Source organism: Pelophylax lessonae (assembly GCF_965119305.1).
Source record: "Pelophylax lessonae genome assembly, chromosome: 4".
Classification (NCBI taxonomy): domain Eukaryota; kingdom Metazoa; phylum Chordata; class Amphibia; order Anura; family Ranidae; genus Pelophylax; species Pelophylax lessonae.
This window is the reverse complement of record NC_138771.1, coordinates 639,511,840-639,533,140: the sequence shown is the minus strand read 5'-3', so window position 1 is coordinate 639,533,140 and position 21,301 is coordinate 639,511,840. Positions and strand designations below refer to the sequence as shown.

The following is a 21,301-nucleotide window of genomic DNA, read 5'->3' as shown; positions in this document are numbered from 1 at the left end:
AGTAATGTTCCCCCTCTATGTGTCACTATGGTGGACTTGTGACGGTGACGTCCCCTGTCATGTGATCCCAGAGCGTCCTGGGCGGATCCTTCCATTGTGGACGTGTACCAGGAACCAAAATGGCCGCCAACGGGTGGACAGCACTTCTATCAGAATACCCATCAGATAATGCACCAGAATCACTTCCCGTGGGAATCACGTCTGTTAGATTTTCTGACGGGTAGCGCGGTATTCTGACAGGACACCTGCACAGCATTATTGACTTGCCCACAGTAGACATGGCGACCCCAGATATCCGTCACTGCGTTTCCCATAGCTAAGATGGCCGCCGCACATGTGTGACGCATGTAGGGGACAGAAGAGGGGTAGAGAGAGATACGAGGCAAGGGTGCGCCTATCAGTCCGCCTTCTACCGGGATGGAGGCCGTGCTCAATGACCTGGTGGCCGTGGAGGATCTGATGGTGAGAGCGGAGGGGGAGGGGCGGTACGGTGTGCTCTGTGAGGAGCTCGGCAACTTGTAGCAACCAATCAGAGTTCACTCATCTGAGGTTTGCAAACAATGGATGCTGATTGGTTGCTCTGGGTTAGCCATCTAACAGGACGGGATGGGTTCTGATTGGTTGCTATTGGTTACCACTCTGGACAAGATAGGTGCTGATTGGTTGCTCTGGGTTACCAGTCTGGACAAGAGGAAAGCTAAAACCAGACTGGACGAGATAGATGCCGATTGGTTGCTCTGGGTTACCAGTCTTCACAAGATGGGCACTGATTGGTTGCTCTGGGTTACCAGTCTTCACAAGATGGGCACTGATTGGTTGCTCTGGGTTACCAGTCTTCACAAGAAGGAAGCTGATTGGTTGCTCTGGGTTACCACACTAGACAAGACAGATGCGGATTGGTTGCTCTGAGTTACCAGTCTTCACAAGAGGGAAGCTGATTGGTTGTTCTGGGTTCCCACATTGGACAAGATTGGGCCGATTGGTTGCTCTGTGTTACCAGTCTGGACAAGAGGGAAGCTGATTGGTTGCTGTGGGTTACCATTCAGCCATAGTAATATATATATATATATCCCATGTCCTCCATGACAGGATGAGTTTGGGGGGGGGGGAAGGGGGGGGGGTGTCTGTGCCGCCAATCCTTCTCTATATTATGCCCCCCCCCCCCCCAACGCTGATCCCTCATTTGGGAAGACCGGAATATTATTCCCCTCAACCATTAAGCGGAGTGCAGATTGCGGCCTAATAAAAATGAAATCCAGCAAAGGTGCCGACAGGCAAATGTGAACGGCGCCTAAAATAAGCCCCGCCCAGAGGTGATTAGGGTCACGTTTACACCCACACAGCTCAGCGTGTCAGTCATTGTCAGTCACACTATCACTGCACAGGGAGGACTGGTCACACATCCATACCCCCTTCACCTGTGTGCTGTGACCGAGTCATTGTCAGTCACACTATCACGGCACAGGGAGGACTGGTCACACATCCATACCCCTTTCACCTGTGTGCTGTGACCGAGTCATTGTCAGTCACACTATCACTGCACAGGGAGGACTGGTCACACATCCATACCCCTTTCACCTGTGTGCTGTGACCGAGTCATTGTCAGTCACACTATCACAGCACTGAGCGATGGCTGGACAGGGAGGACTGATCACACATCCATTCACGTCTGCGCTTTACCACAGCGCATATTACATGTTCATTCATATTCAACACGTATTAACACACCGATGTGCTACCAGACGGGTCCCATCATCTGTCCTATAGGGGTACCCTGGGAGCGCATTGATTGGTCGGCCTTCCTGCGTCATAGGTCAGCGTGAGACCGCTCTTGCCGAGGAGCGGAAGGTCCCCTGTGATCTCTATGGTATAGGAAGCGGTGGGTTCTCCGGATGTAACCAGCGCCATTTATACATCTGGAAAGCCTCCGATCACCTCCATCTTACCGGAATCACATGGCTGTCAGTCATTGTCAGTCACACTATCACTGCACATGGCTGCAGGGGGAGAGGAGACATCTGGGGTCTCTCCATAAAGAGGACCTCTCACCGCCTATCACTACAATCCATGTGACAGCGATTATGGCCACTTTCACACTTAGTGAGACTTGAAAGTCGCGCCATTTTACTGCTTTTTTTTTTTTTTGGACAGATTCTCCCACCTGAGCTGTGGATCTCTGCAGCTCCTCCAGAGTTACCATGGGCCTCTTGGCTGCTTCTATGATTAATGCTCTCCTTGCCCGGCCGGTCAGTTTAGGTGGACGGCCATGTCTTGGTAGGTTTGCAGTTGTGCCATACTCTCCATTTTCAGATGATGGATTGAACAGTGAGATGTTCAAAGCTTGGGATATTTTTTATAACCTAACCCTGCTCTAAACTTCTCCACAGTGTTATCCCTGACCTGTCTGGTGTGTTCCTTGGCCTTCATGATGCTGTTTGTTCACTAAAGTTCTCTAACAAATCTCTGAGGGCTTCACAGAACAGCTGTATTTATACGGAGATTAAATTGCACACAGGTGGACTCTATTTATTAGGTGACTTCTGAAGGCAATTGGTCCCACTAGATTTTAGTTAGGGGTGTACTCACTTTTGTTGCCAGCGGTTTAGACATTAATGGCATTAATACAATATTTAATATTTTGGAAAAAATTAAATATTTAAATGTGAGGGGTGTACTCACTTTTGTTGCCAGCGGTTTAGACTTTAATGGCATTAATACAATATTTAATATTTTGGAAAAAATTAAAATATTTAAATGTGAGGGGTGTACTCACTTTTGTTGCCAGCGGCTTAGACATGAATGGCATTAATTTAATATTTTGGAAAAAATTAAATATTTAAATGTAAGGGGTGTACTCACTTTTGTTGCCAGCGGTTTAGACTTTAATGGCATTAATACAATATTTAATATTTTGGAAAAAATTAAATATTTAAATGTGAGGGGTGTACTCACTTTTGTTGCCAGCGGTTTAGACTTTAATGGCATTAATACACTACTTAATATTTTGGAAAAAATTAAATATTTAAATGTGAGGGGTGTACTCACTTTTGTTGCCAGCGGTTTAGACTTTAATGGCATTAATACAATATTTAATATTTTGGAAAAATTAAATATTTAAATGTGAGGGGTGTACTCACTTTTGTGAGATACTGTGTGTATATATAAAGAGAGAGTGTGATTCCTGTTTACATCCACTGGGTGGCAGTATATGACCCCAATATACACTATATTACCAAAAGTATTGGGACGCCTCCCTTTACACACACATGAACTTTAATGGCGTCCCAGTCTTAAGCCCTCGTACACACGCAACGATTGTTGGCCGTGAATTTTCGGCCAACGTCCGATCGGCCGATTGTCGGCTTGTTAGTATGATGCTTCCGACAACCGACTGCGACTTTTTGGCCGAACAAAATCTGGTGTGCATGCTATAAAATTTTTGTTGGCCGTCAACACAACGGCCGATTTTCCGTCAGTCAGTACAGATTTCGGCAGACAAAAATCTGATGAGCAAGACTGGGCATGCTCAGAGAAGATAAAACACACGGAAAGTAAACCAGAACATGACATCACTTCTGCAGTTGGTTTTTGTTGGCTGAGAAAATTTGTGTGCAGTCTAGAGCACATTTCAACCAACACAACAACACTGGACAAAAGACGGCCGATCGGTCGGCCGATAATCGATGCGTGTGTACGAGGCTTTAGTCCGTAGGACATGGATGAGTGAGTTTGGGGTGGAGGAACTTGACTGTCCTGCACAGAGCCCTGACCTCAACCCAATAGAACACCTTTTTGGGATGAATTCGAGCGGAGACTGCGAGCCAGGCCTTCTCTTCCAACATCAGTGTCTGACCTCACAAATGCGCTTCTGGAATAATGGTCAAACATTTCCATAGACACACTCCTAAACCTTGTGGACAGCCTTCCCAGAAGAGTTGAAGCTGTTATAGCTGCAAAGAGTGGGCCAACTCAATATTGAACCCTACGGACTAAGACTGGGATGCCATTAAAGTTCCTGTAAAGGAAGGCGTCCCAATACTTATGTGTATATATAGTGTATGTCTATAAAAATATAATGTATAGTGTGATTCCTGTTTGTGTCCACTGGGTGGCAGCAGATGACCTCCTTTTTATAGCTAAGAAGAGTTTCTTCCTGTGCTCTAATCCAGAGTTTCGGCACCGCTGACAATTCTTCCTATTCTGGGGACACCCCAGTTAAGGGTTGGTTTACATTACTGCGTATGGGTGAACGCGTGCAGAATTGCGTGCCTTCCCAACACGCACACAAACACATTGCTCTTTAGCAGACGCGCAGGGGTCTCATTCATTCCTTATGGTACTCCCATGCATTAGCAAACGCTGTGCATTTCCAGTGTGGCAAGATTTAAAAAAAAAAATATCTGGAACTAGATTTGGTTTACACCAGAACGCAGTGTGGGAAAGTTGCATGGGTTTCCCGCACTGCAGTTGTATGTACTGCCCTTGCCATCTGCATGCGGGTGCCAATGCATTAATGGCACCCCAAACACAGATCACAAATGCAGCGTCTGAAGGCAACAAATTGCATGGCGCCGCCGTGTTCTGCAGCCTGGTGTGGCACGTTCTATAAAAGTAGTGAATGTAATACTTTCTGCATTCCAGTGCCATTCACAGCCCATTCAGAGGAGAAGGCTGCAGAATCACACCGCATGTTCCTCTCTCTGCGCACCTCTGCACCCCAATCCCACTCTGCTCACCCCCACACCTCCTCTGCTCACCCCCACACCCCCTCTCTGCTCACCCCCACTCCCCAAACCCCCTCTCTGCTCACCCCCACTCCCCAAACCCCCTCTCTGCTCACCCCCAAACCTCCTCTCTGCTCACCCCCAAACCTCCTCTCTGCTCACCCCCACTCCCCAAACCTCCTCTCTGCTCACCCCCAAACCTCCTCTCTGCTCACCCCCACTCCCCAAACCCCCTCTCTGCTCACCCCCAAACCTCCTCTCTGCTCACCCCCAAACCTCCTCTCTGCTCACCCCCACACCCAAACCCCCTCTCTGCTCACCCCCACTCACCAAACCTCTCTGCTCACCCCCACACCCCAAACCTCCTCTCTGCTCACCCCCAAACCTCCTCTCTGCTCACCCCCACTCCCCAAACCCCCTCTCTGCTCACCCCCACTCACCAAACCTCTCTGCTCACCCCCACACCCCAAACCTCCTCTCTGCTCACCCCCAAACCTCCTCTCTGCTCACCCCCACTCCCCAAACCCCCTCTCTGCTCACCCCCAAACCTCCTCTCTGCTCACCCCCAAACCCCCTCTCTGCTCACCCCCACACCCCAAACCCCCTCTCTGCTCACCCCCACTCCCCAAACCCCCTCTCTGCTCACCCCCACTCCCCAAACCTCCTCTCTGCTCACCCCCACACCCCAAACCTCCTCTCTGCTCACCCCCACACCCCAAACCTCCTCTCTGCTCACCCACACCCCAAACCTCCCCTCTGCTCACCCCCACACCTCCTCTCTGCTCACCCCCACTCCCCAAACCTCCTCTCTGCTCACCCCCACTCCCCAAACCTCCTCTCTGCTCACCCCCACTCCCCAAACCTCCTCTCTGCTCACCCCCAAACCTCCCCTCTGCTCACCCCCAAACCTCCCCTCTGCTCACCCCCAAACCTCCCCTCTGCTCACCCCCAAACCTCCCCTCTGCTCACCCCCAAACCTCCTCTGCTCACCCCCACTCCCCATACCTCCTCTCTGATCACCCCCACTCCCCAAACCTCTGCTCACCCCCACACCCCAAACCTCCCCTCTGCTCACCCCCACACCCTAAACCTCCTCTCTGCTCACCCCCACTCCCCAAACCTCCTCTCTGCTCACCCCCAAACCTCCTCTCTGCTCACCCCCAAACCCCCTCTCTGCTCACCCCCACTCCCCAAACCTCCTCTCTGCTCACCCCCACACCCCAAACCTCCTCTCTGCTCACCCCCACTCCCCAAACCTCCTCTCTGCTCACCCCCAAACCTCCTCTCTGCTCACCCCCACACCCCAAACCTCCTCTCTGCTCACCCCCACTCCCCAAACCTCTGCTCACCCCCACACCCCAAACCTCCCCTCTGCTCACCCCCACACCTCCTCTGCTCACCCCCACACCCCAAACCTCCTCTCTGCTCACCCCCACACCCCAAACCTCCTCTCTGCTCACCCCCACTCCCCAAACCTCCTCTCTGCTCACCCCCACTCCCCAAACCTCTGCTCACCCCCACACCCTAAACCTCCTCTCTGCTCACCCCCTCTCCCCAAACCTTCTCTCTGCTCACCCGCAAACCTCCTCTCTGCTCACCCCCAAACCCCCTCTCTGCTCACCCCCACACCCCAAACCTCCTCTGCTCACCCCCACTCCCCAAACCTCCTCTATGCTCACCCCCAAACCTCCTCTGCTCACCCCCACTCCCCAAACCTCCTCTCTGCTCACCCCCACTCCCCAAACCTCTGCTCACCCCCACACCCCAAACCTCCTCTCTGCTCACCCCCAAACCTCCTCTCTGCTCACCCCCAAACCTCCTCTCTGCTCACCCCCACTCCCCAAACCTCCTCTCTGCTCACCCCCACACCCCCTCTCTGCTCACCCCCACACCCCAAACCTCCTCTCTGCTCACCCCCACTCCCCAAACCTCCTCTCTGCTCACCCCCACTCCCCAAACCTCCTCTCTGCTCACCCCCAAACCTCCAATCTGCTTACTCCCACACCCCAAACCTCTCTGCTCGCCCCCTATCCTCCTCTCTGCTTGCCCCAATCCTCCTCTCTCCTCCTCTTTCCTCCCTCCCATATCAGACACCCCCTCTATGCTAACCCCCAATACTCCTTTCTTCTCACCCCCACACCCAAAAACCCTCTGTTTGCACACCTATGTACCCCACTCTCTCTAATAACCTCCTTTTTTGATCCCCTCTGCGACCTGCTTTCTGCTCACCAATGTCTCAGGACAGGACCATTCTTCTATTACAATCCATATGGCTGTGGAAGGTGCTGGCTGGGTACTGTCCTTATTGGGGGGAGGTCTCCCCGGACCACTGCTTTTTACTTCAGACAGCACTGAGTGGAGCGAATCCCTGCATTGCTGATCGATGGAGCTGGAGTTTGGTCGGATCCAACTGACATTTTCAGCCAGGATTTAGCGCCACCCCTGAGGACCTCAGACGTTACCCCAGGGTGTTGCGGCTCCCTAAATGAGGAAGGCAGCTCTAATCCTCTCCTTTTATCTACTGGACTCTCCACAAATGATGGTAACCAATACCAGCATGTGCAGCCTTTTTTATTTTTACCAATAAAACATGAGGCCGTGTTGAGTAAATAGATACCAAACATGTTAAACCTCAAAATTGTATGCGCCAGTCAGCATGACACCATTATTATTATTTTTTTTTTTTTTTTTTTGCACTATAAACAAGACCGGCCATTTAAAAAAAAAAAAAAAAAATGTCTGCCTCTCAGATAAGTTCCCAATGACACCATTGTTCCTTATAGCTATCTTAAGAGGTAATTCTTCCCAATGATAAGAGTAAGGAGCATTCTTCCCACTGACTGTCTAGCAGGGCTTCCCAGAGACCAGAAATTTATTTTGAGGGTTCCTCTGTGTTAAAAAAGGTTGAGAGAGGCTGCTCTATGGGGTCAGAAATTCTCAGATCAGCATACAATACTGCAGTGAAAAATCCGTCTGTATTCTATGGAATAAATAAAATGACATCTAGTACTGTCTGCATATATTCAAGCTTTAACCACTTGCCTTCTGTGAACTTAAACCCCCTTCCCATCCAGGCCAATTTTCAGCTTTCAGCGCTGTCACACTTTGAATGACAATTGCGCGGTCATGCTACACTGTACCCATATGAAATTTTTATCATTTTTTTCACACAAATAGAGCTTTCTTTTGGTGGTATGTAATCATCTCTGGGTTTTTTATTTTTTACAAAAAAAAAAGAATAAAGACAGAAAATTTTGAAAAAAAAAAAAAAGTTTTTCTTATTTTCTGCGAGTAAATTTTGAAAATAAATTTTTCTCCTTCACTGATGTGCGCTGATGAGGCGGCACTGATGGGCACTGATGAGGTGGCACTTATGGGCACTGATGAGGTGGCACTTATGGGCACTGATGAGGTGGCACTTATGGGCACTGATGAGGAGGTACTAATATGCCGCACTGATGAGCATTGATAGGCGGCACTGAGAGGTGGCACTGCTGGGCACAGAGGTGGCACTGAGAGGTGGCACGCTGGGCACTGAGAGGTGGCACTGACGGGCGGCACTGATGGGCACTGGCGGATGGCACTGATGGACACTGACGGGTGGCACTGATGGGCGGCATTGATGAGCACTGATGGGCAGCACCATCAGTGCCCACACTCAGTGCCCATAGTGCTGCCAGTCAGTGCTCATCGGTGCCTAGATGAGCAGGCACTGACTGGCAGCACTATGGGCACTGATTGTGGGCATTGATGGGGGGGGCAATGTGTATGTTTTTTTACCTTTTAGTAATCAGGGCACTGGTGATCAGTGCCCTGATTACATTTCTCTATGTCCCCAGCGGCTGTCGGCTCCCCCTCCTTCCTCACACTGCAGTGTCTGTGTGAGGAAGGAGCATCGGCGATGAGAGATGATCTCATATGTTTACATATGAGATCATCTCTCATTGGACGGCTTGATCACATGGTGAATGGCCGCTGTGATTGGCCATTCACCACAATCTGTGATCGGCCGTGTCCAAGGGACACGGCCGACAGAGATTCTCCCCGATGCGCGCGCGCGGGGAGAGTCTTTCTGGGAGGCCGTTTAAAAACGGCCTCCCGAAAATTCAAGTCCGCGCTGCAGCCGTATATAGGCTGTAGCACGGATGTCAGGCGGTTAATAGAACAATAGTAAAAAACTTACACTGCACTTCAGTCAAGTGCAGACGATCAGCGTTCTCAGTACACAGCTAGACTGTAAGGATGGCCGCGGGTGACGTCACGTGTTGCTCCTCTCCCGTACGCGTTACGTCCTGGGTGAGACTTCGTCAGCCCAGTTCCTTCTCTGATTGACATAATGAACATTTAGGGTAGTTATGCACCCATAGGTCTGCCTTACCCCTCTGTGCTAAGGATCTCCATGTTGTCCTCTGACCTGCAGCAATTTCCCCAGCTCCATATTGTATATGTGCTGAGTGTCCTGTGTGTACAGACACTTGCCAGCATCAGGGCCGTTAGTATTGATTGGACCCTGGGCAAATAGTTTCTTGGGCCCTACCAAATGCACTTATCAATTATTTGTGGGCAGTGCTGGCTCAATGGGCAGCTGCTGTGGGCCCCACAACAATGGCTTGGTCCGGGGCAGCTGCCCCTTTTGCCCTGTGTTAAATCAAATACCACCCCGGACAGCATATTGGGGTAAACACTCCTCTATGGGTCACAGCATGGGAATCCTTCCATCTGAGCAAACCTGGAACCACAGCAAAGATTAAGTTCTGGTTCACATCAGTGCGATGACAGACCTCGCATGTGATTTGGAGCGCACTGCTCTGCAAATCACATGTGATGTCTGTGCGATGCAAATTCAGCCGTACAGATTGTATACAGATTGTATGGCTGAATTCGCATCGCATTGGGACACAACTCGCACAGGACCCTTTTTTAGGTCCGTACCTGAATCCGATCGCATTGGGTGTTCACATCTATTAGATCTTATTCATGTCCGAACTGTCAGTTCACACTGCGATATGCGAACTGATCTGGGGGTGTCGTTAATTTTGTATTGACACCCCCCAGCGATTCGCGTATGGCAGTGTGAACTGCCTGCGAGTTTAATGCGATGTGGGAACCCGCAGTGGATTCGCAGGGTTTCCACATCGCATATGTGTGAACCGGGACTAAAGCGAGCCTCCGAGGATAGGAATGTGGTGCCTGCTATTAATGATTGATTGATAGAACATAAAAAAATAACAGGTTGCCCATCCCCCTCACTGAAGAAGGATCTTGATGCTTTAGGGCAGCCCATTCAAATAAGCAGACCAGAAAATACACCTGCACTACTTTTCCACTACAGCATTGCCATGTGTTGTGGTGTGTTGAATGCAGGGGCGTTCCTTTAGTGCGTGGTGCTTTACTGTGTACTGCGGTTTATGTTTGAAGTTTGCGTAATACTACTTTCCCCCTCGTCACAATGATAATCAAATCATTAAAGTGTTACTAAACCCACAACAGTAAAGTCAGTCTGTATAGTCAGTAAAGAATGCTTGTTATACTCACTGTGGAACCTACATCCATTGCATTGTGTATGAAGGCTGTTTGATCCTGTCCTTCTCTGATCCTCCTTCTTCCACTGACTCCAGAACAGGTCCGGGTAAGGCAGAGCCTTTGGAGTCAGGTTGCACATGCTCAGTTTGGTGTGTATAGTTAGAGAGATTTTATTTTATTTTTTTCTTGGGAGAGTGGCCCTATGTTGATCTCATACAATCAGCACTGTCCAGACAGAGGGTCAGGGGTCCTGCTTTCTGATAGAAAAGCTCAGTGCAGTTACTATAAAAACTCCTCCTACGAGCATTACTAGGAACTGATAGAAGTCACAAGACTGCTGCTCATTAGCAAAGGTATCTAGCAGTTTATATTTATGAGAATAATTGCATTTCCATGTTCTGTGTACTGTAGGAGACCAGATATAGAGACTGCAGGCTCCTGGGGAGACCAGATATAGTGACTGCAGGCTCCCGGGGAGAGCAGATATAGTGACTGCAGGCTCCTGGGGGGAGCAGATATAGTGACTGCAGGCTCCTGGGGGGAGCAGATATAGTGACTGCAGGCTCCTGGGGAGAGCAGATATAGTGACTGCAGGCTCCTGGGGAGAGCAGATATAGTGACTGCAGGCTCCTGGGGAGAGCAGATATAGTGACTGCAGGCTCCTGGGTAGAGCAGATATAGTGACTGCAGGCTCCTGGGGAGAGCAGATATAGTGACTGCAGGCTCCTGGGGAGCGCAGATATAGTGACTGCAGGCTCCTGGGGAGCGCAGATATAGTGACTGCAGGCTCCTGGGGAGCGCAGATATAGTGTCTGCAGGCTCCTGGGGAGCGCAGATATAGTGTCTGCAGGCTCCTGGGGAGAGCAGATATAGTGTCTGCAGGCTCCTGGGGAGAGCAGATATAGTGTCTGCAGGCTCCTGGGGAGAGCAGATATAGTGACTGCAGGCTCCGGGGGAGAGCAGATATAGTGAATGCAGGATCCTGGGTAGAGCAGATATAGTGAATGCAGGATCCTGGGTAGAGCAGATATAGTGACTGCAGGCTCCTGGGGAGAGCAGATATAGTGACTGCAGGCTCCTGGGGAGAGCAGATATAGTGACTGCAGGTTCCTGGGTTTAGTAACACTTAAAATAATTCTGGTGTGTTTTTTATTACATACCCTTTTTTTAGTAATGATTGGGGACCATCTGATTCAGCTTATGATCATGTGACCACTGTAAAAGCCAATCACTGTGCTTCCATGTTTGGACACTCCTAGCCACCCTCCAGTTGAAGGGATGCTGGGGCTGGATGGAAAGGGGTTAACAAATCTTTCCCAACCCTTGCCCAGCGTTGTCAGTGATGGATGCCCTGCCCTGGTGAGTACAAAGTGTCATGTTGGTGGAGATGTCCCTGCATGCCCTCACCCCACAAAGACAATACGAAGGTTCGCTCTGCCTGATTCTCGGCCTCTGAATCACCCCTTTCCCTCCGCTCCCTGCCTGGAACTGACTCATTTCTGCTTTCTGTTTAGTTTGAATTTGTTTTCCCATTTGGCTTTCTTTTAAAGCCCAACTCCAGGCAACAATTACAGTAATTATGTAATGCTGGATAGAGTGGAAAGAAGTTTAAGCCTCCATCAGTTTTATACTCCTCTCTGTGTCTACTTAATGATTGGGTCAGTCAGCCTGAGCCCTAGGCTCTCTGTGTTTCTAAAGACTCGCCTAATGAGTGGACCAACCAGGTTAAGCCCTGCGCTGCCTGTGTATCTGAAGACTCACTCAATGAGTAGGCAGACCAGGCTGAGCCTTGGGCTACCTGTGTCTTTGAAGACCCACTCAACAAGTAGGCCAGCTGGGCTACCTGTGTCACTGAAAACTCACTCAATGAGTAGGCTGATTGGGCTGAGGCCTGGACTAACCTGTGTGTCTGAAGAGTTACTCAATGAGTAGACCAACCAAGCTGGGTCCTGGGCTGCCTGTGTCTCTGAAGACCTACTCAAAGAGTAGTCTGACCGGGCTGGACCTTGAGCTCTCTGTGTCTCTGAAGACTAATGAATCGTACATACGCATCAATTATTGGGCGGGAATTTTCGGCCAACGTTTGATCAGCCGTTTTTCGGCTTGTTAGTATGATGCTTCCGACAACCGACTCTGACTTTTCGGCCGAAAAAAATCTGGTGTGCAGGCTATACAATTTTTGTTGGCCGTCAACACAACGGCCGATTTTCCATCAGTCAGTACAGATTTCGGCAGACAAAAATCTGATGAGCAAGACTGGGCATGCTCAGAGAAGAAAAAACACACGGAAAGTAAACCAGCACATGACATCACTTCTGAAGTTGGTTTTTGTTGGCCGAGAAAATTTGTGTGCAGTCTAGAGCACATTTCAACCAACACAACAACACTGGACAAAAGACGGCCGATCGGTCGGCCGATAATCGTTGCCTGTGTACGAGGCATTACTCAACAAGTAGGCAGACCAGGCTGAGCCTTGGGCTACCTGTGTCTTTGAAGACCCACTCAACGAGTAGGCTGATTGGGTTGAGGCTTGGTCTAACCTGTGTGCCTGAAGTTACTCAATGAGTAGACCAACCAAGCTGGGTCCTGGGCTACCTGTGTCTCTGAAGACCCTCTCAACGAGTAGTCTGACCGGGCTGGGCCCTGAGCTGTCTTTGTCTCTGAAGACTCACTCAGCAAGTAGGCCAACCAAGCTGGGTCCTGGGCTACCTGTGTCTCCGAAGACCCACTCAACGAGTAGTCTGACTGGGCTGAGCTGTCTTTGTCTCTGAAGACTCACTCAGCGAGTAGGCCAACCAAGCTTAGCCTTGGTCTAATCTGTGCGTCTAAAGACTCTCTCAATGAGTAGTCTGATGGGGCTGAGCCCTGGGCGGTCTGTGTCTCTTAGGACCCACTCAACGAGTAGTTCAATCAGGCTGACCCTGAGCTGTCCCTGTCTCTAAAGACTCAATGAGTCGGCTGATCGGGCTGTCTGTGTCTCCGAAGACTCATTCCATGGGTATTCTATTTGGTCTAAGCCCCAGGAGCTTCCTCTTTTTTTACCTGATCGCCGAGCACCCTAAATTTCCCAGTTTCTGCAGTTAAACTGGAATTCCAGGCTGGAACTTAAGCCTAAAACTGCCCCCACCCCTCTTCTAACACCTATACTAACTACCCAGTAGAAGAAGGATGCTTCAACGTATCTCTTTTCAGGGCACTCAGGTCTGGTCATGCAATTTTCCCTGTGGCCTGGCTTCAGGTGAGAGGAGAGAGTGCCAACAACGGATGGTATGCCTGGAGGATAACATCACCCAGTATGCTTACTATGGGGCATCCGTTGCCAACTGTCCCTCCTCCTACATTGAAGCTACTGCTGGAAGCCGATCACATGACTGGATTGGAGTGCCCTGAGAATAGGTAAGTCTATACATCTTCTTTCTACATGGTAGTTAGTATAGGCGTTAGAAGGGGGTGGGAGCAGTTTTAAGCTTCGCTAGTTCTAGCATGGAATACCGCTTTATTACTGGTGGACTGAGCGCTGTCGTCATCTATTCGGTAGAATGTAACACTTGCCATTCAGCTTTGAAGTAGCATCTCCCCACTGCAGATGCTGGAACTCAGATCTTCAGTCTGTTCCTGCTGCCTTCCGATAGTGACTTGGGTCACCACCAGTCATCTAACCTTCACCTGGGTTTTGTTAGTACCGGAGGCCTTACCCTAAGCTTTACATTACCCAACCACCCGAGGTTACAGCCTGGAATTATGTTGTCTTCTGATCCTAGAGCCTATACCAGGGGTCTTCAAATTACGGCCCTCCAGTTGTTCAGGAACTACAATTCCCATCATGCCTAGTCATGTCTGTGAATGTCAGAGTCTTACAATGCCTCATGGGATGTGTAGTTCCGCAACAGCTGGAGGGCCGTAGTTTGAGGATCCCTGGCCTATATCATCTTTAGAGACTTCCCTGTACGGTCCAAAGGCAGACAATCCAGTCGGAGGAAATAGCGTTGTAATTTATCCTTTAGTAGCCCCCCCCCCCCATGCCTTAGGGCAGTGATGGTGAACCTTGGCACCCCAGATGTTTTGGAACTACATTTCCCATAAGGCTTATGCACTCTGCAGTGTAGTTGAGCAACATGGAAAATTTAGTTCCAAAACATCTGGGATGCCAAGGTTCACCATCACTGCCTTTAGGGCTTGTAGTACTTACCAGGACTTGGTTGCCCTCAGAGTTTAATACAAGAAACAATATACTCTGGCTGTAGAATGTCAGTAGTGGACCCAGGGTGGAAGAGTAGAGGTACTGTACTGCAATGAAAGAAACTCACTTTGGTGAAGCTGGGATTGCAGTCTGGCAGTGGGCACAATCTGCGGAGGCAGCAAACATCAGGGCAGGCAGCAGGTAGAGACATCTGGTAAAGTAGTAAAGGTCAGGACAGGCAGCAGACAGATGTATCTGTTAAATGGAGATCAGGAAGGCAGCTGCAGGACAAGAATCCATTAAAAGTAGCAAGCTGACTATATTCATACCTACTGTATGGCTATGCCGTGCTGACTTGCATATTCCACATACCCTTCTGCGTCGGGACAATACAGTGACCTTTTTGTTTTATGTTGTATGTTGTCCGTTTTGTGTGAATCACACTCAAAATTGGGTTTGGACACTGTCTTTTAGTTGCACTGTGTATACTTTTTATGCTAGAGAGTGATGGCGAACCTTGGCACCCCAGAAGTTTTGGAACTACATTTCCCATGATGCTGAACTACACTGCAGAACGCATGAGCATCATGGGAAATGTAGTAGTACCAAAACACCTGGTGTGCCAAGGTTCACCATCACTGTACTAGAGCAACTGATGTAATCGATCTGGCCCACTCACTTTTTTACACAAATTAGTATAATTTTCAATAAATTCATGCATTATACTACTATTACCGGTCTGACTTGCCTTATGATTATCCTTTTACCTTGTATCACTGGGGAGCTTTACTCTCCAGGTGAATACAATAATCGTTTTTGAGGTGTACTTGGTCAGCATGAAAACAGAGATACAGAATAATGAGGTCTAATGCCCCATACACACGTGCAGATTATCTGCAGACTTTTGTCTGCAGACTTACCTTTTCTATGTAGTGCAAGGGCCTGCCGGATTGCATACAAATTGAAAGTGTTTAGGTTTGACCTCATATTATATGGTTTTGGTAAGTCTGCAGACAAAAGTCTGCAGATAATCTGCACGTGTGTATGGGGCATAAGGCTCCCCCTGTGCCCAGTGACAGACAGACAGTAAGGCCCTGTTCACACCAGAGAGTATTTGAGCTCGTAAAACGCTCCTCTATGAAGTCTCAAAACGTCCAACAAGCAAAATCCCATTCATTTCAATGGCCCCTGTTCACATATGAGCGTTTTATCGCCTGAAGCTCAAAGTACATAAGCTTCTTTTTTGGCAGATTACAGGCATTTTTGTTAGATGTCTGTGACGGTACTCACTGTCACTGGGAGTGAAAGACAGATACTTAATGGTTTGGATTGCTTCAAGTGGGACAGTAATATTTGTCAGCAATATCCCTCAAGGAATATGAAGATTTAATCCCACTTTCCACTGTGAGACCTATAGCCTGTTGCCATGAATTCTGACTCCTAAATAATCATAGCAATACGTAGATGTGTATTCCATGTACTTCAATGTAGGAGACGGACAGACTGTCATTGGCAGTCTTGTCTAATGGTGCTTTTCCACTGCATGGAACCGAACGGTTCGGTTCGCTTTTGTGCTTTTCCACTGCATGGTACCGCATGGTATGGTGTAGGAACGGTTTGGTACGGAACGGCTGCGCTTTTCCACTACATGGAACGGTACGGCTCGCTAAACAGTACCATAAACAGTACCACCTCAGTTGTGGTTCCAAGAGGGCAGTACCGGTACCATATCCCACAATCCTTTGCATGCAGCCTTGACTGTTTATCACTACTAGCCACTGATTGGTCAGAGAATCGTTGTTATCCCACCCACTTACTTTAGTAGTGGAAAAGCAAACCGTACCGAACTGTTCCAACACCGTACCATGCGGTGGAAAACCAAACCAGGCCAAGCAGGGCCAAGTGGAGCCGAGCCGTTACTTGCAGTGGGAAAGTGCCATTATTGTCTGTTTTGAGGTGGAATGTGGATTGTGTTAAGTCTGCCTGTCCCATTGTTAAATGTTAATGAATCCAGATGGCTGGATAATTAGTTCAGGTTAATTGTTTCTGTATACAATTTCATCTGCATATGATGAAGTAATCAGGCAACCCCTGACCTGTGTGTGGTAATCTGATCAGGAGGGGGAGATCCATGCTGTATATAAATTCTGTGTGACTGTTCAATATAAAGTGATTCCAGTACAAGCTAGTGGCTAGCTGTATGAGGGCAGCTGGGAAAATCGGGTATATATGTTCATGAAGCCGTATACTGACGGAAGACCACAAGTACAGTGTGGGTCGGCGGTTCCATTACAATGTCAATGCCTGTCTCCACACCTGCAAAAAAAAAGCCCAATAAAATGCCTGAAAACGATACGCTCAGGTATGAATGGAGCCTAAAGCATAGCAGTGAGTAGACACTGGGTAGAACTAGGAGGCTGTGCCCAGTTATCCAGCAACCAGAACGATAGCCGAGTAGAGGAGGAGTGGTGGCGGGACTTGTTACCCGTATGTTGACCCTTGGTGGAAAGATATGGTGACCCATTGTGTAGTGACCAGGATACAAGCCACCTCTTTCAGTAGGGAACGCCAAGAGCAGATGGAAAGGGATGCTGGAAGACAGGAAAGTAGACAGGTTCCTTAACATCCCCCAGATTCCTCGGGTGTTCCTGGTTCCTGTGTCCTTAATTTTAAATCCCAACTCCAGGCAAACCTTTTTTTATGCCATTTTGGGAGTGGGGAAGAGTTGGAGCCTCAGCCAGGTTCTTATTGTTGTGTTTTGTCCCTGCTGGAGATATTCGCTCTCACTTCCTGTCAGTATAGGAAATGATGAGAAATGTCTCCATCGGGGACTCCGTTTTGGGCAGAGTGTATGTATAATCTTTAATACTTTTTTTTTTGCAGAGATTTGAGAAGAAGTATTTGGCTGAGCTGTCTTCAGGATCGCTGAGTAAGGGAACCCAGTTTGAGTACGCCTGGTGTCTGATTCGCAGCAAGTACTCCGCCGACATTCAGAAAGGGGTGCTGCTTCTAGAAGGTGAGCAATAAGCAATACCTCTGGAAGTATTTTTTTTTTTTTTTTTGAAAACTGACAATTTTTTTAATGGTTTTCAAAAGTAAATACAAAGTGATATAAGAAGGAACAAAAAATAAAGAGGAGAAATGAATAGAATGACAGAAAAACACGAGTGTTATCAACTTGCACGACATACTGCAATGAGGCTCAAATGAAGAAAATACAATCCGAGGATAGAACATGCGTCAACATCAAGCTTAGTATTTAAAGTGGAGTTCCGGCCTATTTTTTAACTTTACACCGTTAGTTAGATTAAAATAACCTGAAAAAGAATTGGATAATTATAATTTTTTTTTTTTTTTTTTTTTTTTTTCACTTACCTTATTTTTTCTGAAAATGAACTTCCCTTCCTTCCACTTCTTCCTTCTGCGGCCGCGCCCGCCTCCTCCCCCCCCCCCCCCCCCCCAAACCCCCCAACCCAAAATGTCAGTGCATTTGTTAAGTTTTTATAATAAGTTGTATTAGTACAAGAGTGACATCACTGTTCTCCAGATATAAGTTATATTATACAGGAGTGACATCACCGCTCTCCAGATATAAGATATATTATACAGGAGTGACATCATAGCTCTCCAGATATAAGTTATATAATGCAGGAGTGACATCAGCGCTCTCCAGATATAAGATATAGTATACAGGAGTGACATCACCATTCTCCATATATAAGATATATTATACAGGAGTGACATCACTGCTCTCCATATATAAGATATATTATACAGGAGTGACATCACTGCTCTCCATATATAAGATATATTATACAGGAGTGACATCACCATTCTCCAGATATAAGATATATTATACAGGAGTGACATCACCACTCTCCACATATTAGTTATATTATACAGGAGTGACATCACTGCTCTCCAGATATAAGTTATATTACACAGGAGTGACATCACTGCTCTCCAGATATAAGATATATTATACAGGAGTGACATCACCACTCTCCACATATTAGTTATATTATACAGGAGTGACATCACCGCTCTCCAGATATAAGATATATTATACAGGAGTGACATCACCGCTCTCCAGATATAAGATATATTATACAGGAGTGACATCACCACTCTCCAGATATAAGTTATATTATACAGGGGTGACATCACTGCTCTCCAGATATAAGGTATATTATACAGGAGTGACATCACCGCTCTCCAGATATAAGTTATATTATACAGGAGTGACATCACTGCTCTCCAGATATAAGGTATATTATACAGGAGTGACATCACTGCTCTCCAGATAGAAGTTATATTATACAGGGGTGACATCACTGCTCTCCAGATAAAAGATATATTATACAGGAGTGACATCACCGCTCTCCAGACATGTTATGTTGTTATATTACAGTGCATCCGGAAAGTATTCACAGCGCTTCACTTTTTCCACATTTTGTTATGTTACAGCCTTGTTACAAAACTGATTAAATTCATTATTTTCCTCAAAACTCTACAAACAATTCCCCATAATAACAATGTGAAAGAAGTTTGTTTAAAATCTTTGCAAATTTATTAAAAATAAAAAAAAAAATCCCATGTACATAAGTATTCACACCCTTTGCCATGGCACTCAATATTGAGCTCAGGTGCACCCTGTTTCCATTAATCATCCTTGAGATTGATTGTGGTAAATTCAGTTGATTGGACATGATTTGGAAAGGCACACACTTGTCTATATAAGGTCCCACAGTTAATTGTCTGTAGACCTCCGAGACAGGATTGTATGGAGGCACAGATCTGGGGAAGGGTACAGAAAAATGTCTGCAGCATTGAAGGTCCCAATAAGTACAGTGGCCTCCATCATCCATAAATAGAAGAAGTTTGGAACCACCAGGACACTTTCTAGAGTGGGCCGCCCGGCCAAAATGAGCGATCGGGGGAGAAGGACCTTTGTCAGGGAGATGACCAAGAACCTGATGGTCACTCTGACAGAGCTCCAGCGTTTCTCTGGAGAGAGGAGACCTTCCAAAAGAACAGCTATCTCCGCAGCACTCCACCAATCTGGCTTGTAGGGTAGAGTGGCCAGATGGAAGCCACTCCTCAGTAAAAGACACATGACAGCCTGCCTGGAGTTTGCCAAAAGGCACCTGAAGGACTCTCAGACCATTAGAAACCTAATGCTCTGGTCTGATGAAAAAAGATTGAACTCTTTGGCCTGAATGGCAAGCGTCATGTCTGGAGGAAACCAGGCACCGCTCATCATCACCTGGCCAATACCATCCCTACAGTGAAACCTGGTGGTGGCAGCATCATGCTGTGGGGGGTGTTTTTCAGCAGCAGGAACTGGGAGACTAGTCAGGATTGAAGGAAAGATGAATTAAGCAATGTACAGAGACATTATACAGGAGTGACATCACCGCTGTTCAGATATAAGTTATATTAGATATTTTGTATGTTTTTGCAGATCTTTTGCCAAAGGCAAGTAAAGATGAACAGCGGGACTATTTCTTCTATCTGTCTGTAGCCCATTACAGGTTAAAGGTAAGCAGGTTAAAATTAAGTACAAAAATCTAGGTTCTGTTTCTCTATTTTTATTATGATTTTATTATTGTATTTATATATTTATAATAATGATGATAAAAAAATATATATTTTTAATATAATATATATTTTTTTTTTATATATATATATATATATATATATATATATATATATATATATAATATTTTTTTTTTCAGCCGGAACGTGGCGGGACGGCGTTCCGCCACCTCTGGCTCTAGCCCTGCACTCACCACAACTATCTACTGCCTGGCATTTCTGTATAGAAGTGACAGCGCAGCGGAGCTAACCCATCACCTCTCCCTGCCCTTGCACTCAGTGCTGATAAAATAATACACGATACTCGCATAGTTCATGGCAGTGAGTAATGCTCTCCTGTTGAACTGCAGCAGCTCAGAGGAGAGCACTTGCGACTTCAGCTTTAATTCGTCTCTTTATCTCTGCACCAGCCCTCTGAAGGGTGCAGTGTCCACACACGAGGCGCTGCCACTATCTGCCTTTACTCCAGCTCCTCAGCTAGTAAACTTATTTATCGGCTGCTAAACCCAGCAATTCTATTCTGGCGCTCTCTTCCTTTCTGGGTGTGTGTATTCGGAACCAGTGTCCTGCTCTAAATATTGTCACAACAGGTGAGGGAAATAGCTGAGGTGCAGTGGTGGGGGAGTTGAGGGGTGGTACCAAGATAAGCACTGGTGGGTGGGGGGTGCAGAAGTAAGAATTTGATGAAAAGAGTGGAGGGCAGAAGGGAGCACTGGTAAAAGTTTAACTTTTTTAATATTTATTAGCATAAAATTCTGCTGTTGATGGTGGGGTGCAGGGGTGAGCTTTGGAGAGGGGTACTGAGTTGAACTGAAGGCAGGGTACAGGTACGGGGGTGAGCTGCGGGCAGGGTACAGGGGTGATCTGCAGGCAGGGTACAGGTACGGGGGTGAGCTGCGGGCAGGGTACAGGTACGGTGGTGAGCTGCGGGCAGGGTACGGGGGTGAGCTGCAGGCAGGGTACAGGTACGGGGGTGAGCTGCGGGCAGGGTACAGGTACGGGGGTGAGCTGCGGGCAGGGTACAGGGGTGAGCTGCGGGCAGGGTACAGGTACGAGCTGCGGGCAGGGTACAGGTACGGGGGTGAGCTGCGGGCAGGGTACAGGGGTGAGCTGCAGGCAGGGTACAGGTACGGGGGTGAGCTGCAGGCAGGGTACAGGTACGGGGGTGAGCTGCGGGCAGGGTACAGGTACGGGGGTGAGCTGCGGGCAGGGTACAGGGGTGAGCTGCAGGCAGGGTACAGGTACGGGGGTGAGCTGCGGGCAGGGTACAGGTACA

General features: G+C 47.9%; 1 protein-coding gene across 1 annotated transcript in view; it reads left to right on the top strand.

The window, feature by feature from the left end:
* Positions 1-304: 304 nt before the first annotated feature.
* Positions 305-21,301, top strand: part of FIS1 (fission, mitochondrial 1) — a 46,372-nt gene continuing 25,375 nt past the window's right edge. Inside the window, exons 1-3 of the mRNA XM_082254172.1 lie at positions 305-462; positions 17,311-17,443; positions 19,892-19,968. Coding sequence (XP_082110298.1) covers positions 418-462; positions 17,311-17,443; positions 19,892-19,968 — 255 coding nt within the window. The 5' untranslated portion in view covers positions 305-417. The remainder of the gene's footprint in view (positions 463-17,310; positions 17,444-19,891; positions 19,969-21,301) is intronic.